The sequence below is a fragment of the Chiloscyllium plagiosum genome, unplaced genomic scaffold, assembly GCF_037043375.1.
Source record: "Chiloscyllium plagiosum isolate Xiang-an unplaced genomic scaffold, Cpla_swu_hap1 HiC_scaffold_17, whole genome shotgun sequence".
NCBI classification, from domain to species: Eukaryota; Metazoa; Chordata; class Chondrichthyes; order Orectolobiformes; family Hemiscylliidae; genus Chiloscyllium; species Chiloscyllium plagiosum.
In genome coordinates this window covers 59,744,845-59,763,821 of record NW_028270155.1, presented here as the reverse complement: position 1 = coordinate 59,763,821, position 18,977 = coordinate 59,744,845, and the positions used below count along the sequence as shown (strand labels likewise).

The 18,977-nt window shown below is 39.3% G+C and overlaps 1 protein-coding gene across 4 annotated transcripts in view; it reads left to right on the top strand.

The window, feature by feature from the left end:
* Positions 1–18,977, top strand: part of nup93 (nucleoporin 93) — a 140,873-nt gene that overhangs the window by 87,113 nt on the left and 34,783 nt on the right. For 2 of the 4 annotated variants that reach the window (XM_087995972.1, XM_043707163.2), the window contains exon 4: positions 9,420–9,482. In XM_087995972.1, the coding sequence (XP_087852098.1) occupies positions 9,420–9,482 (63 nt within the window). Of the gene's footprint in view, positions 1–6,942; positions 7,332–9,079; positions 9,103–9,419; positions 9,483–18,977 lie in introns of those variants that run through there. The other 2 variants (XM_043707164.2, XM_087995973.1) reach the window with 2 other exon arrangements.

The following is an 18,977-nucleotide window of genomic DNA, read 5'->3' as shown; positions in this document are numbered from 1 at the left end:
TTAAGATTGAACAATAAATTCTGGTGGAGCAGGTATCACCCACATCCCATGAACAATGTATTAAAATAAACATCTGCTCGAAGTCAGGACCCGCGGGACACCAAAATCATCACATTGGAAACAAAAGAATAGACTGCATTAACTACAGGGATATTTCACTCTTTATAGTATCATGTGGATGACCTTTTTTTAATGAGGGTTTTACTCAAAAGGCTCCCATTTACTTGCTACTGAAAAGTGGAGTCCAGTTTGTGTGATGTGGACATGATCATCTTCATATTTTGGCTACAAGAAAAATTGTAAGAAATCAGGTGTACCTCTCTTAAGATCCCACACAGGCATTCAACAGAGTTCACAGAAGGAGAGCTCTGCAAGATTTTGGCAAAGGTAGGCCAGCCAGCAAAGCTCCTCCTGTTTCATCCATTCCTTCCATGACGGCGTGTACATTGCCTCCATTTCTGACAGTTTAAAAGTGCTGAATAGAATGAAAAGGACTGTCTTGGCTCCTATTCTGTTCAGTATTATTCTCTGTGCTCCTGACCACTCCTTTCCTGGAGATATAGAAGGAATTTACTGATACACTAGGTCCATAATACTGGTGGAGATAGAGCTCTAGAATAATTAATAAGTTAACAGATGGGGTCAGAGTAAGGAAGCTTTAACTCCGGTTGCTTTGCAGGTAAATGATTGCATGCAGAATGGTTAATACGATTTCTGTTTTGCAGGTAATTGCTAAGGGGTCATGTTAAAATTGTGGCTATAGCACGCACCTGCTTCTTGGAAAGCAGGGTGGTTGTTAAATATTCACGGATATAAGATGTTCAAGAAAGAAAAGAGAATTAAAAGGGGGCGGGGGGTGTGGTGGCATTGACTAAGGAGATCATTACATTTCTGGAGAAAAGGTCACAAAATGATCATGGACAGATCTAATTCAGAGCAAAAAACAAACGGAAGTGCAATTAAATGGTTCGGGATAGTCTTATAAACCAGTAACTCTGAGAAGGTTGTAGAGGAACAAATCTACAAGGCAATTGCAGAGGTGCAAAAACTAGAGCAGTTATAATGAGGGACTTTGATTATCTGAGTGTAGACTCCAATAGTAGTAGCGTAAAGGGCAGGGAGGGGCAAGAGTTCCTAGAGTTTGTGCAGAGGACTTTTCCATAGCCGTATATTATTAGTTAAGTGAGAAAGGAAGCACTGCTCAACTTTTTCTTGGCAATGTAGTGGACCAAATAGACAAAATATTAGTGGGAGAATATTTAGGTGATAGTGATCACTCCGTCAGAAGGATTATGGTGACTATGGAAAAGGATAATGAGAAATCCAGAGTGCAAATAATTAATTGAAGGAAAATTCACTTTACTGGGGTAAGAATGGATCTGGGGGATGGAACAAATTCCAGTCGTAGGTTTGTGACGATATGCACCTTCAAGAGGGATTTGTTCTGTTCGGCTTCTCTTGATGAAGGGGTATTGTAACCCAGGTGCTGAGGTGCCTACTTCGTGGAAAGCAGAGTAAATTAGACAAAAAAGAATGAGTCAGTGGAATCAGGCTCAGGTAGGCCCAGGGTTTTAGCTATGCTTTCGGGTGTTGAAGTTAAGGTTTAGTTAACTGCAAACTACAGTTCTCTTTACTGCTGCAACAGTTTGCGTCCTCTCTCTGCTGCTAGATTCATGCTTTCTGATTTTCCTTTCTTCTGGACTGAAGACAATCACAAGTGAAGGAAATCTATTTTACTGAATTTGCCTCTGCTAAGAGTGTGTTTATGGGATGTAGCTATATTGGAACAGTTGATGAGTAGTTAAATCATATTTTAAGTATTTTGATAGAGTTAACGTTATGCTAATTTGTTTTGTCATTTAACTGTTGTGTAAGAATTAGTGTTTTGCTTCAAGTCTAGTAGCTTGACCAATCAAATCACAGCTGGAATGCAGCACCATACACTTGCCTTTAAATGAGCTACAAGTTAGGGTTATGCTATCTCCTATGTTTTGAGGGGGTTTGGTCTGGTTGAAGATGCGAGAGCTAAACAATGAGCCACCTGTATCTGGGTACAGTCAAGGAAAATCTCGTCAAAAGGGAAAGGTAGGACAAATAAATTCCCAGAGCTTTCCAAATGAGATAGAGATTTATGTTAAAGAAGAAAAAGTAAGCTTATAACAGATGTTGGCTGGAAAATACAATTGAGAATCAGGCTGAATATGAAATATTCCAAAGAGTTCTTGACATGTTAATTATCAAAGGTGGTAAAAAGACGATTTACACACCCAGGCAGAAGAGAGGGCTGACTGTGCATGTGTCTTTACCAAAGAGAACAAAAAACCATTGTGAAAGAGGTCATTATGAAAGAGATGGAAATTCAAGAAGGGTTAAAAGAGTTCAAAATTCATGATTTATTTGTCTATCTGTACTTAATGTTGACCAGGCACTGGTACAGGTTGAGCTGTCTCACGCTGAGGAAAGTGAAAATGGAAATTGTGGAGTCACTGGCAATGTTTCAGTCTCCCTTTTGACTTATAGGGTGGTGTTAGATGACTGAAGAGACAGGGGCTAGGAGAAGAGCAAACACTGGGACTCAGTATCAGCTGCTACACTAGTGGAGACGAGATCGATGGAGGTGGAGCAAGAATATTTCGGGCAGCTGCTGCTGCAGCAATGGCAGTTCCTCGTGTTCATTGCGGCCATGTCTGCAAAACCTTCAACATGTTCTTCCATATATTTCTGTGATTTTGGTTTTTATACAATAGTTCTTTCCAAAAACAAACCATCTGATTCCAGGTTTAGTGCAAGTCTTTGCTCATGCTCATTAATTTTAAAGGTATAGAAGTCTTTTGCTGAAACTCCAGTGTTGCACTGCTGTACATCTTACTCTGGTCTGCCTAATCAACAAGATGGCGGTTGTTGTTTAGATATGAGTTTTGACTTTATATGGCGTCTTCAACCATTTGCAAACAGCAGTCTCCTCTTGACCGAATTTTAAAAACAGCAAGGGAAATAGTAACTGGATATGGTGTGGTTGCTGATGTTTATAATGGGCTGCATCTCCAGAGTAGATTGCAAATGGGATGTCGGCCTTTTTTCTGTTTCTTAAGTAAACTACCTTAGATCACTTGGTATAATTGTGGGATTTATAATAGTGAAAAGACGTTCAGCAGGTCACACACAGAGTGGCTGCATCGACCTCGCCCTCGAGCCTTTAATAAACCACTAGGGATGAAAAAGCCTTTCTAATAGGGAAAGAGGCAGATGATGCATCGGAGATGGTGGAAAAAGCCGGAAGGATAGTATTACCCACAGTATATGGAGAAAATTGAGTTGGAGTGGTTGGGTTGGGTTGGGGGGTGGGGAGGATTTACATTAACACTAATAACTTAATAGTAGCCTCAAGCTGCTGCCAGGTCAGATTCATTAGTTGCTGATGTGGATGTGCAGACAAGCTCACTTTGAGCTGGAGCATGTAGTTGCTCGATTGAAGCATGACAAAAGTTGTTGTGTCATTGGCATTGAAGATAGAAACAGGAATAAACCGATGACAGTCAACTTTAGTATATTATACATACTTTCTTAAATTTAATAGGCTTCCTTTAATTTCAAAGAGATGCAGTGGTTTTTGAATGCATTCTCATGATCTTTGTCTTGCCTTCAAAGCTTTATTGAATTGAGCCTAAATACTTATTATTCAGTTTCCAAATGCTGTCAGACCTGAGTAGTAGAGAGGGCAAAGAAGGAACAAATTCTTGCCTCCTTGAAGCCAGACTTTTTTGAATTGGTGTCCCTTCAAGTAACTTGTTAGATTAGATTAGATTACTTACAGTGTGGAAACAGGCCCTTCGGCCCAACAAGTCCACACCGCCCCGCCGAAGCGCAACCCACCCATACCCCTACATGTACCCCTTGCCTAACACTACGGGCAATTTAACATGGCCAATTCACCTGACCTGCACATCTTTGGACTGTGGAAGGAAACCGGAGCACCCGGAGGAAACCCACGCAGACACGGGGAGAACGTGCAAACTCCACACAGTCAGTCGCCTGAGGCGGGAATTGTTGAGCCTAGCTTTTTTAATACATTATTTTAATGTCTCCTGCCTTGTGCTGGTCCATGTGTAATAGGAGTATGAAATTGCCCAGGTTAATCATTTCCGCACGCTTCTCTTTGCTAGGTTATAGGGTTGACAAGACAGCACAGAAACCCATATCACACTGTGCACCCACCTCCTTTAAACTCAGGATTGCTTCGGCTAGTTGTTAGAATGGAGGCCAGGGTTACTCTTCTCTTACAGACTGTAAAGTTAATACTAATCCTCATCACCATTGAAATTGTAACCTGGAAAGCAGCTTTACCAGAAACGTTTTACTCTTACTACTGACCTCTGAATCTGATTGGGATACTGATGAGGTTTTTTGCCATTTGAGATGAGGGGCCCCTGACCTCCATTATTAGTTTTTTTTGGATGCCCAGTGTCATTACTGAGTACTAATAGGTGAAGATTACTGAGGCTGTCCTAGAAAACTGCGGTGGACCATCTACTATGTTGGTGTGACAACTCTTGCACAACACCATCTCATGAAGAAGTGAAGAAGAACTATAGGCAATTTTCTGTGAGAAGATATATTTCATTAGAGTTGACGAGGTACAAATCACACTTTTTAAAGCTGAAGAAGCACTATGTTAGCTGGCATCACCCAGTCTCTTATGCGCCTCCATCTCTCCAATCAACCCACGCTATAAATGTTAGATTTGCTGGTTCCTATGCAGGTTCTAAAGTTGCATTTTTCTGGAGTTTGAGAATATAGAACGTTTCGGAATGGCATATGTTTAAAATTGAAGCTAATTTCAGCTTAACTTTTCTTTTGGGGATAAAACAGGCTTTCATATTTGTGAATATATTTCTGATGTATTGTGAATTCATAAACAGCTGAATGATACCCTAATATAAGTACTTGATTTTGAGATTGTACAGACTGAGAAGGTGGTATGATGTTAGAACAGTTGTAATTATTTGCAGAAATTCTGTTAGTCTAGTCTTCCAAATTGGCCTGTTGATTTGGATGAAAGGAATTTTTGTGTCTGTAGCAAAGCACAATGAGAACTGCATGCTCTGGCTGTTTGAGGATTAAATAGTGAAGCTGTATTTTAAACCAAGGGTTCAGATGACTTCATCAATTCTGAAAGCAAGTCCTATTCATTGGCAACTGAACCCTAATATTAAATTGGTGCCTAATGCTCCCAGAAACCAATCCTGTTGAGTTTTTACTCTGAATCTGTCTTTAGGAAAGTAAACCTATTATTCTGGCTTTGCTGCTGGTTTCATAGTTGAGAAACTGCTGACATTGCATAATAATTGCACAGCAAGATTCACAGTATAATTTAATAAATAAAATTAGTTTGGCTGTTGCAAATTAATGGAGAATGAGAAAGTATACACAAATTACAGGACATTTTTAAGTTGCACTAGTTTCTGGAAATCAAAATAGATTATTGTTAATACATTTCACACCAAAAAGAGAGTTGTATCATTTTCCACAAATTTTAAAAACATGACATTCACCTCGGAAGTAGTTCAGTGGTTAAAATAAATATTGTAAATTTCAACCTTAAAAAAAGACTTCTACCAGCTCTGTACAGTAGTTAGTTGCTTCATTTTGATTTCATTGAATGAGTGCTGCTGTCTGTAGAAGTTTCTGTAGCTCTCTGCAATTTGACAGTGCCATTGCATGATTTGTGTCAAATAACCTGACCTAATTTTGGTCATTTGAGACTAGCTCTTAATTTGCATCTTGACACTATAGCTTTGGATCCAGATGCAACCCTCCATTTGATATGTAAGACATTATTATTTACCTTTCCACAATACCATTATATAAAAATATTCCAGTAATGGGTAACTGGGAAAATTGCAGCTTTATTGGCTAAACCCGAACTGATTCAGCATAAATATCACATTTGACCTGAAAAACTCTTATTAGCATTTAATAGCCTGATTGACACTATTTAGGCTATTGACAACCTGCAATTTGACTGTACTCTGAGATCCTTTTGTTATACTAAGTAATGTGCATCTACACTAAATAAAACTACCGATTTAGTTTATATTTAATTTTGATTCATAATTTAAATGTTGACATAACTGTGTTTATCTTGAGGCATCTGGTGTAATAATGTACAGTCATCTATCATTGATGATAAAGGTTAATTTTTGCAATATCCGCAGTATTAGAAAGAATATCATTGCAGACCGAACGCAAGAATGTGCAGTTATTTTAATGTGGCGTGCCCTGCTGATTTATTTTTTAGCAAGGAATCACAATCAAGTTCTCATATGACAACATATTAATGTGCTCTGTATCATACTTGGGCAGTGACTATTAATTCTGCTGCGATTCTCGTCTGCACTTAGCAGTTAGAAACGACACTTTTGTGATATTGCTTGTTTAAATGGCGGAAGCTGGTAAGTCTTCCCACTGGATAAGGGAAGGGAGAAAACACTACATTTTCTCTCCGTGCTTCATGACATATGCTAATAAAGGACGCTAGCTTAAGAAAATAGCTTCACATCTGTGATTAAATTGCACAGCTCCCAGTGTTGCTTCATTTTTGCAGCCGCATTTACCTCATTAACAAAACATGACAGCTAAAAGGATTATTAGCCTGATTTCAAGGCAGGATGTCGGAAGTCATCAAAAATTCCCATTAGCATAAATTGCAGTGGGCCAAAGGAGGGAAAAAGCTTGAATCATCTTTCCATCTCCTCTTTCCCTCCCCCCCCCCCCCCCCCTCCCCGCACCACATTCTCTCTCTCTCTCTCTCTCTCTCTCCTCTTTTCCCCCCCCCCCCCCCCCACATCAAATTGATATGGTACAGTCCTTTAACAATAAAAAAAAATCCAGTGTAACCCTAAAATCATAGCACACATCAGAGCAGCCAGCTTCAGACTGCTTGGATGGTTATAGAATGCATGTTTTTCACTGCTGTGGAATGGGTGAACTGCGGTGCATGCACTCCTGAAATAGACTCAGCTGATTTTCAGCTCCCTAGACACTGAGCTGCTTGTTATTTATGCTCCTGGACTGTTGACTGTATCAACAGTTCTAAGAATCTTTGTGCTCTTTTTGCTGTACAAGGGAATCTATAGCAATGAGATGTACGTTACACAGTATCAGAAATTGATCAGGAGTATGAAGCATCCCAGAAAACCTTGAGTACTTTAGATATATTATTAAGTAGAGCATTGCAGTATATCTGAGCGAACAAACTCCATCAGGTGCATCCATTGAACCCATTTACATTCCTTTTCTTTATATATGTAAACAGCGGTCTCATTCTCCAGGTAAGGAAATTGATTTTTAAATGTATTTAGTTATGCTCTGACCATCGAAGAACCAATGTATGGCTAATTTAGGGTGGGGTCATGCTGCGCCTGAATTCGCAAGCTTCGTAATGCGTATGCTTATCAGTTTCCATTTTCAATTGTTCTGTTTCGTGAAGTTTACTCACTAATAAGTATAATGGGCTAATTGAATTAAGTATTTTTAAACTGCTTAACACTGGGACATATTCTTTTGAGAGCTTTTAAAAGCAATTCTTTGTCCGACCTTGTTCACAACTGGAAATGGCAGCTGTATGGATGCTAGACCAGTCGTGTTAATCCTGCTCCCTAATACACTTCAAGTGATCTGTTCACTTTCTCCCTGTTTCTCAGTCTTCCCCAATGGACAGAAGTAAACTGTACCGAAGGCTCAGACTGCTAATGCTGAATTTGCTCTCCTCTGTGGTCGCTTGTTTCTTATTTTTAGTACTGAACTATTTTCCCCAGTTTAGTAAATTAGGAAAGCTAACGGGAAGATGTTTCTTAAATTTGCCTAAGCTTTAAGTTCATCAGTGAAAATTCTAATTTTAACAGCACTCTGCAAAGAAATAGCTGTGTGAAATGCATCATCTCACTTTAATTATTGAGTTACAATATGCAAGGTTTGAACAGTTTCAGATGTTTTTATAATTTAGAAAAATCAAATGCAAATGTTTGGCAATTTTTTATTATAATCAAATGGACAATAACTTAGAGTTGATTAATCTTGGTGTCATTTAGTCATCTGCAAGAAATAATTGAATTGAATTTGTTCTCCATTTAGTTGGTTATAAATGTGAATTACAAAATATTACTGTTAGCGTATGGGCTTGTAAAATGGTCATTTAAAGCTTGTAATTAACTTTTATTTGCCTACATATGATTGTGCATTGTGACTGTCTTCTGTGTCTTGTCTGCACTCTTCCCTTTTGTTTTAAAATGTATCCATTCAAACATATTCTAATTATCCATTGTTTCAAAGGACTTGACTCTGAAGACATGGGTGTGTCAAGTAACTGCGTCATATATTGCCTGTTTGCAGTTTGAACCCATTTCTCCATTCTTGCTTCCAGTATATTAGGAAGATTAAGAAAGAAAAACTACCTCTGTATGAAGGAAGAACTAGAGTAGATAAATTTTTTTTGGAGAACATGCAATTATATTAATTATTAACCCAATACTTTTTTTTTTGCATTTCCACATTGCAATTTTCCTAGAAATGTACAAAACTGATAAAGATATGGAGCACTAAAGTTATTTTATCTGGTGCTTAATATTTTGAAATGGAAGAAGTGGTCATTTAAAATCACCATTTCCTTCAGTAAATTTAAATCCCACAATTTTGCAGTGTTATCCTTTATAATTGCTATTCAAAGCCATAAGTCATTGTCCAACAGACTTCTGAGATGGGGTGGGGTCTTTTGAATGATTGCTGCACCATTGAGCACATGCTGCAAAGAAATGGGGACAGTGAATGAAGACACCCTGCACAGTTTCGGGGTGAAAAACGACAAAGAAGAAGATAGATTTAATTAGAATTATTTTTCGCTTGTCATTGACAGTATATTTTCATGCAGGTTAAGGAGATGCCTGCAGAGAGAGAGAGGGGCTGTGGGAAACTGCCATTTCTCCTCATTTTTCCATAATAATATTTTGTGCATGCCAGAATGACTTTGTTACAAATATGAAGTGATAGATCAGAATATGTTGTCTAAATAGACTGAATTCACAACTCTCTGATATAAATTTAATGGTAAGCACCCCTGATTAAATTCTTAAGGTATTTCAGCATTCCTATTGGGCTACATTATCAAATAATAATGATTTAGCAGAATATAATTTTAAATTTTTCATCGTTGTGCAGAATGTGTACGAAATAGATTGTTCAAGGCGTTTGTGGATAACTGCTTTCAGCAGGTTGATAATATGCTATGGATTTTTTAAGACCTTTCTCTGGATTTACTAATTATGCAGACTGTGCAGCAATGTGCTGTTAGTTCATACCGTGGTGAAACCTAGTGTGACAGCATTTCAAGCACTGGCATTGATGTGACTTTCTTTACCCTCTAGGGTTTTCTGAAGAATGAGCGTGATAATGCACTGCTGTCAGCCATTGAAGAGTCCAGGAAGAGGGTAAATAAAATTTGGCTATAACATTTTAATACTGTATATTAAGGCGATCAGACTGCAAAATGCTACTTTGTTGGAATTGATCAACCTGTCAAAACAAAACAATTTGAGGCTACATATGTGCCATGTATGTTTTCAATTATTCTCGGCCTCTGATAAAATAACAATGTTTTGGCTTACATTCAAAAGATTAAGCTTGAATATCTTTCATAGTAATGTCAAAATAAACTTGATTTTGGTTTACTTTTGAATCAAAAGATTTGGCCCTTTTTTTTGCAAACTGAGCTATATTCTTGTGTTATGCAGTGTGCAACCATTTTGAAGATCTAAAACTGTACACAATGGCAGTGTTGGTAGAATGATAATGGATACATCCTATTACAGCAGCAGGATTGAAGATTTGAGTGTCTGCGGTTGGTGGCGCATGAGCTCACGGTCTAGTCTATGGCAGCAGCATTCAGTTCTGTATAAAGTCTCTAGGTGGCTCACCATATTGTACTTGAGCTGGCAAATGAAGTCCTTGCTGCATTGTAAATTGTTAATTCAACACAATTATACTGTTCATAAAATCATAAAGTAGAGAAGAGGCCCTTCAGTTGAATCTATGTACGTCACGTTCCTTTAAACTTTCTTCCTTACACTTTTAAAAGTATGCCTCTTTTCTCTTAAGCCTTCAACTAAGGGGAACAGCTCCTTTCAATCCACCTTGTCTATAATTTTATAACCTCCAATCACTACTTTAAAGAAAACAACCCAAGCTGATCAGGCTGTTCATAGATGAAATGCTCCATTCAGGTAACATTGTTGTTGTTGAAGTTGGTTGGGCCAAAGGCCTAGACATCTTCATTTAAGGGATGAATTCTGTTTCCTTTCACTAAATTTAATACATTGAGTCTGAAAATCTTTGGAGATATTCAAAACCACTTGTAATACAGTGTATGAAAGAGACAACAGGTTGGAACGTGGTAATGTTTGAAAGTGAATATTGCCACATTCTTTAACACTTCAGTTCAGTCTCTGTTAATAAAATTGTGAAATTTAAGTATTAAGTAAAGTTTAGTGAACTTTGCTGATTTTTAAACATTTAATAATTCAATGAAATCAAATTTAGCTGAATTTTGTTGTTTGATATTTTCATTTTCCAAATTATAGACACAGGATTTGAAATATCTTTAATGGCCTCATTTTGTTACTGGCATGGCTGTGTTAAAGCAGAATATTTCTGATCCTTCCTCTCCAACAGCTGTCTTGCTCTTACTGGCATGCTTTGACTGGCACTTGTTAGCCTTTTGAAAGCTGAGTCAAGTTGTCATTCTTGTGTGCAGAGAAAATATTGATCCGCTGAGTGGCATCGTAACTAAGCCCAGTGTTTCCTTATTTCATGCATCCATGCAAGTGTACTTTCCAGCAGGGGTCGCCAGAGAGCTAAAAGCTATTGACTTGTCTTGAAGTCTTTCTCATTCCCGGTCTTTAAACATTTTCAAGTCAGTTGCAGAACTCTTGCTGCCATGACTAGGTTCAGTGTCAAAGATGCTAAAAATTTAAGATTTGTTTTTAATAAAAACCTGTTTGGCCTTTTTCAATTTGTCTCATTTATTTTGTCAGCACGTTTTTAGTAGAACACAACAATTTTGTGTTTCTTACCAATATTGCATCTTTCCTTGGACGTTGGGACCTTGAAGTCATGACCAAAAGGGTATTCCAAACCCATGCCAGACACCAGCAAGATCAGTGTAATCATCATCCAAGCCACAGCCTCCTGATTAGCCAGCACCTTGTTTGTGCTTATGGTCCTATTAAAGACTCTGGGTGAGCTCCCATTGCTGGCAGTCTAATTAGAGGATCAGCTGATTTGTGACCTCAGCAGCCCTATGGGGAGAGGTAGGTGCTGCTGAGACTGATTGACAACACCTTAGCTGCTTGAACACGCAGGAGCCCTCGCTGAGCTATACACAATTTTTTTAAAAAAAAAGAAAGTAAAGCAGGGTGGAGGAGAAACCCTATCAGTTGACTTGGCATCAGATACTATTGAGACCTTCTATAAATGCAGCCCCTTTACTTGGCACAAAATTAGAATAAGAAATAATGCTCAGTCAACCAACAGTGCACGTTCATTGAAATTATGCTGGCAGAGATCATAGAATTGGCTTTCCATAAAACAGTCAACTCCACTTTCCAGTCTTCATCCCATAACCTTAGATTTTTAATCAGTAAAGGAATCAACCTCCATCTAGAATGTACAGCCTCTGCCGAATTCTGCAGTGAATAATTATGCTGATTCACTACTGTTTGAGAGAAATAAAATCCCCTTTGTCTCTGTTTTAAACGGGCAGTCCCATATTCTGAAATTATGCCCTGTGGCCCTAGATTCTCCCAATGGGGAAACAACTCTTCTGTATCATCCCTATCAATTCTTCTAAAATCCAATGAGTACAGGCCCGACTTACTCCATCTCACCTCGTAAGAAAATTCCCCAGGTCAACCCAGTGAACCTCTCCTGAATTATCTCCAATACCAGTGTATCTTCCCTTGGATAAAGGAACCAGAACTGTTGACAATATTCTAGCTGTGATCTAACTAATGTCTTCTATAGTTTTAGCATGATATCCCTGTCTTATATTACATATGCATTTTATGCTACTTTAACATTTATATTAGCTTAACATATATGATTGGGGAAATACTGGCATCCATTATTAAAGAGGTAGTAACACGACATTTGGAAGATCATAATATAATCAGAGGCAACACATTTTATGAAGGGGTAATTGTTTGACAAGTTTATTGTAATTCTTTGAGGATGTAATATGCAGGCTGGATAGAGCAGCCAGTAACTGTTGTCAATTTGATTTGCAAAAGTAATTTGGTAAGGTTCCAGATAAAGGGTTACAGCATACATTGAGCTCAGCATGTTGTGGGTGATATGTTACTCTAGATGGAGGACTCAATAGAATACAGGAAGCAATTAGGGTAAACGTAGAGCATGCTGGAGAAACTCAGCAGATCTGGCAGTATCTGTGTTGAAAAATTGTTATAGTTTTAAGTCCGGTTAATGTAAGAATAGTTGTACTTTACCCAGATGCTGCAGACCTGTTGAGATGCTCAGCATTCTCCATGTTTGTTTCAGATTTCTGAAATCTGCAGAATTTGCTTTAGTACGTGAAATTGGAGTAAATGGGTTACTTTGAGGAAGGCAAGCTGTTAGTAATGATGAGCCAAAGTGTCCATGCTGGGCATCAACTATTTGATCTCCATTAATGACTTGGATAAAGGAACCTGATTGTATTCTAACCATATTTGCTAATGTTACGAAGATATGCAGCAGTACTTGTTGTGAGCTTATAAAGAGTCTGCAAAGAGATATAGATAGGTTAAGTGAATGGGAAAAAAATTGCCAGATGGCATATAATGTGGGCAAATGTGGTTAGTTATTCACTTTTTGGCAGGAAGAATAAGAAAGTAGAATATTATTGAACTGGAAACTATCACAGTGTTCTATAGATATGGGTGTCCTTGAACGTGAATCTCAAAAAGTCAGCATGTAGGTGAGTCATTAATGCGATGTTGGCCTTTATTAGGAGGAAGTGGAATATAAAAGTCTGGAAGTCCTGCAATATCTGTAAAGGGCAGTGTTGGGACTGAACTCTAGACTATCACGGGCAGTCTTTAGTCTCCTTACTTCTGACATGTATAATTGCATTGAAATCAGTTCAGAAAAGGTTCATTAGGTTGACTTGTAGGGAAAGGTTGAACAGGTTGATCCTTTACCTGTTGGAGTTTAGAAGAATGAAAGATCATCTTCATGAAACACACAATTCTGAGGAGGCTTGACAGGCTAAATGCTGAGAGCATTTTTTTTTTTCAGAAAAGTCTAGAACTAGGCGGGGCACAATTTAAAACAAAATAGTCATCCATTTAATGCTGAGATGAGAAGGTTTTCTTTGTGGATTTGGTGCTTGGAATTCTGTTCCCCAGTGAACAGTGGAACCTTCAATATGTTCAAGGTTGAATTGGATAGATATTTAATTTACAGTGGAGTCCAGGGGTATGGGGGAAAAGTGTAAAAGTGGATGTTTAAAATCACGTTCAGATCAGCTGTCATTTTATTGAATGGTGGAGTGAGCTCAAAGGACTGAATGGTCCAAGCCTCCTCCTGCTAATCTTCTAATGTTACTACATATAATTATTTTTTTTAAAAAAACCCGCATAAGTATCTAGGCAATGACTTTAAATTCTTTTTTGAAAGTTTAGATCAAAGGTACTTAACTAATCCCTCTATGTTAACATGTCCTTCTAAATACTAACACTGACAGTCACAACCTTCACCTGACAAATGGCTACATCCCTTCACCACCCATGGAATCATCCCTCAACAAAAAGTCCTGTTCTAAGAAATGGGGATTTTTTAATATTGTCTCAACAAATGTTGATGGGTTGTGATACAATGGATTAAAAGTGGGTTTTATTTATTTCAATTAAATGGAATATTTATTTTTAAAAATCACACAACACCAGGTTATAGTCCAACAGGTTTAATTGGAAGCACACTAGCTTTTGGAGCGACGTTCCTTCATCAGGTGACAATCACCTGATGAAGGAGCGTCGCTCCGAAAGCTAGTGTGCTTCCAATTAAACCTGTTGGACTATAACGTGGTATTGTGTGATTTTTAACTTTGTACACCCCAGTCCAACACCGGCATCTCCAAATCATGTTTATTTTTAAGCAGCTTATGAGCATGCGTGAACGGATAAGCAATAAAATATCAGATTAATTAACCAGAACTTTAGTGGGTGTTATATCCTTCATGTAGTAACTCTATACCATTGATCTGTAATCTGTCCTTATTACCATTTCAGATTCAGCACTTTTGCTGAACAATAAATTTGTGCTGTGTAAAATTTGGGAATAAAGGACACCCAATGGGCTGCACTGTTCCTTCATGAAGTTGAAATAAATTGTTTTTCAGTAGATCTGTGATGGCAGTGCTCAACTGTAGACTGATGTTAGATTTCCTGAAGCTGCACATCGTAAATCTCATCCTCCAGTAGAAGATGCATAGAGTATCACCGTTTTATGTCTTTAATAGATAACTGGAGACCGATGGGTATTGGAGTGGAAGTTAAAACAGAAAGGAATATATTTTTGCCATGCTCCACAAGATGTAAAAGAAAAGCTTTTATTCACCATGATTTCATCAATAAAAACAGAAAATGTAATTACCATGAATTGGCAGTAACTGCAGTGAGGGCAAGAGAGTTCATGGTTCAGACCGGTGATCTTTCTTTGGAATACCATCAGGTCAACATGGTGGCTCAGTGGTTAGCATTGCTGCCTCACAGGGACCCGGGTTCGATTCCAGCCTCAGGCGACTGTCTGTGTGGAGTTTGCACCTTCTCCCCGTGTCTGCATGGGTTTTCTCCGGGTGCTCCGGTTTCCTTCCACAGTCCAAAGATGTGTTGGTTGGGTGAATTGGCCATGCTAAATTGCCCATTGTGTTCAGGAATGTGCATAGGTCGGGGAATGGGTAGGATACTCTTCGGAGGGTCGGTGTGGACATATTGGGCCAAATGGCCTGTTTCCATCCTATGGGGATTCTGTGATGTGGTTTTGAAATAATTGAATGGAAGTCCAGTATCTTGCAGGTGAAAATTGTATGACAATCCAAGAGGCAATTAATGCAGTTGACCCAAAGTTTTAAGAAGATCTGGGGTGCCCTGTGATTGGCTTCAGAGTTCATGTGCTTGGGAGCAGTTTCAAAAGGTACTCGTGTAAATCTGATCTCCAATATTGTGATCATTGTTTCTCATTCATAAAGAGCTGGAGCTCATTGCTTTGTAAGTGCTTGAATTAGCTAGCCAGTCTTCAGATTTGATTCCAATGGGAATCTTTGTGATAACCCTGACAGTTTTAATTTAACCTGTTTTTCGAATCAACTTATCAGAGATACTCTTGAACTCTTGGGCAGGTGGGACCTGAACATGGGCCTCCCAGTCCAGGGATAGGGATGATACCATGCCACAAGAGGGTCATGATGATTCCTATAAGGAGGGTCGCTAATTAATGTCCTTCTGGAGCTTGTTAGTGAGTTCCCTTGGCAGCAGCCCTGCTATAACTTGTTACTTGAATCCTTTGTGGTACAATGGTAGTCTCCCTACCTTTTGAGTCAGGAGGCCTGGGTTCAAGTTCCACCTGCTCCAGAGGTGTGTAATAACATTTGTGAACAAATTGATTAGAAACATTGATTTAAAAAAAAACAGACCCAGTGACTGCTCCTGTTTTGCAGTTATGTTTATACATGGGTGTCCCTGGAGAGGGAGCATGCAATATCCATTAGTGTTCTTGATGTCTTTACAGCAAGGTGGGCACTACAGGGGATACAGTGCTTTACTTCCCACTCGAATTCCATTTTGGTTTAGTCCCTTCCTGCTCTCCTTAGCAGTTTCCCCCTCACTTTTGATGGCCTGCATTGCCCATAATTGCCTTTGCATGTAAACTTCTAATTGGCTGCACGGGTGATTATTAGTGATGGTTAATAATTAAAAACAAACAAAAATGTTTTGGTGGTGGGAAGTTGTTTGGTTTTGTGTGATAATACTTCCAGATCTTTTGAGGAAAAAAAGGAATATGAAGCTGACACAGTGGGTTCTTGTGGTGCAGTGGTGGTGTTCATACACCTGAATCAGGAAGCCTGGGTTCAAGTCCCACCTGCTCCTGCAGTGTGTAATAACGTCTGTAAACCAATTGATTTTAAAAAACTATTAAGCAGACCCAGCTATGGGTCTACAGAACTGTCTGTCCCACTCAGCGACTAGCTTGTGTATGCCATAAATAGTATCTCTATTTTGGTGTTCTACAAAAAAAATCCTTTCCAGTCAGGCTTCCTGAGTTATTACAGCCAATATTATTTGTATTGGAATCTGTTAGCGTCCCAATCCTAATTTAGCAGCTGTGGGTCTGCAGTGCAACTGTGATTGGAAGTCATGCCCTGATAACTGCAAAAAACAATCTTTCCCAAAAATGGGATTATTGGCTGTCGCCGAGTCACGTCTTTCAGGGTTTGACTTTTTTGAAAATGATTCAACTTGAACAACCTCCCATTATGTAGTTTAGCAGATGATGTAATTTTCACCGCAATTTAATTAGTGCCCTTCCTAATACTGTGAGCTGAATGCACACAGCTATGATGTTGAAAGGATATGTTAATATTGATTAGTGCTACTTCTCATTTTCTGCATGTTCATGGCCTATTGTAAGGATGAGCATTGTTGTCCTTTGGTTTACTTCCAAGTGTAGCCAGATTTTCACCTTGTTTTGAGTACCATCGGAAGGTTATGTGATCAATGGTACTCATTTTTACTTTTGAAAAGTCAAAAATAAAAGTTAGTCTTAGACGATGTGACACCACAGTGAAAGGAATAGTTGGGCTGGATATCATTTGTGATGGAGGGAGAGAGTCATGTTCAATTTGAAACATTTGATCAAGTATCCCCAGCTCTAGAAGGCTTGGGCTACAGGAAGAACTGAGATTGGGAAAACGCCAATCCTCAACAGCAATAGTCTCATTTTTCCCTTCAGGTTTTAATGACGAGGTGAGAATTTTACTCATTAGTGACAAGGTCCTTATTTCAAGTATTTATATCTCATCTGCATTCCCACCTCATTTATATGTAATTTGCAGTTGTCTCAGGGCGCTGGTGAGAAACTAGATGGCAGTAATTTTCAACTTGGAAAGTCAGACTGGTTACCTTCAAGATGCAGCTGACTGCTTGCCCTTCTGGATTTCCATCTTCAGCTTTGTTCAGCAGTATCTCCATGGCCATTGACTGTCTGTACTCTTTGTTCACAGAAGTCGGCCGTAGCAAATCGCCAGCCTTCCTACATCATTGTCTTGGATTAACTCGAGGCACTTCAGCATGTCACCACTGCATTTTGAAGCCCATGGGCACTCATCTTGCAGAGTTCCAGCCAGGCCACTCCACACACATGGCCATCTTGTGCACCTGAACAGGGCACATCGTAGCTGGCTTTCTTAGTAATCATTGACTCTGCACTTGGAAATTCTCATCATGTCTACCTTATCTTTTAGCACATTGCTGCTTCATTTCAGAACATAGAGGCTCACTATTTCTGCATTAACTTGCTTCTTAGCACAGGTAGAAAGGCAGCTGCCTTGTTGTGATTGATATCACCAAGTAGTCAAGAGAGTGACCATGTTGCTATATGGCACAGTCTTACATCGATATCAAAGTTGAAACTTTATTGCTGGAACAGCACAGCAGGTCAGGCAGCATCCAGGGAACAGGAGATTCGACGTTTCGGGCACAGGCCCTTCTTCAGGAAAGATATCACACTTACAACATGTGCCTGCTGCTTCCATAATAAATGCTCTGCATGTGCTTTAGCTAAAGGGGCATGACTGAAAGTTGTAAAGGAGCAGTCCTTAATTGAGTGATGGGGACTGTGATCATTTGAGGGTGTGGCTACACTCAGTTGAATTCCACCCAGGGGTTTTGCTGCTGTTAATGTGGTGTTTGATCTGATCAGGATCCTAATATTTTCTAGTCCATAGTTTGGGCCATGATCTGACCTGCGAATCAGGCCCAGTCAGTCTGAGGAGTATTAGAGTCGCCAGTCAGTGGTCAGTCAGGGCAGTCCCTCTGAGATGTCTCAGAGCTAAGCCATGGCCATTTGGTTTGGGTAGCACATGTCAGGAGGAATTATCGGGGTCAAGTCCATGCTTTGTAGCAGGAAGTAGGAAATTCAAGTGTGGGAATTAGTGTTGTTACACTCTGAAGTGGAGGCGATAATGACTGTGAAGTAGCAACTGCAAATATAAGATTGGCATGAAGGGTGGGTGGGGACTCTTGACTTGAAGGTGGAGATTGGGACTCGCACACAAGAATGTGACCTGGACAACATGCACTCTTCCACCAAATCCCAACCAAGCAACAAATGGAGGCAAGGGCCTATTACAAGGTGTTCAAGTTAACTTTGATATTGGTGTCTCCTTGTTAAAATTGCTAGGTCTTGGCAGTATTGTGAACGTAAGGGATGTGGGATGTAAGATGTATAATATCTGCTGCTGTCCAGAATGCTGTTCAGAGATGAGCAACATCTTACCACTATAACTTCTATCCTCAATGGGATGTGCGATCATCTGGTTCAACGGTGATATAGAATCTAGTTAACCAGGTCCTTAAGCTAAAATGACAGTCCGTCACACAGTGACTAAGCTGCATATATATTTCTAGAGATAAGAACTATCCCCATGCTGTCTGTGTGTCTTCAGAGGGCTTTTTTTTCCCTTGCCATCCTGCTGCATCTAGCTGGGGCGGAGACATGAAAGGTTTGGGTGAACAGCCCCATGGCATTTGTGGCTAGTGGACACTGAGAATGTTCTGTACAGATGCAGGCTTAGTTTCCTTGGTGACTTCTACAGGATTGGGGTTTGCAGTTAGGGTTCACATGGAGAGATGTGACTCATCTAGAATGTTCTG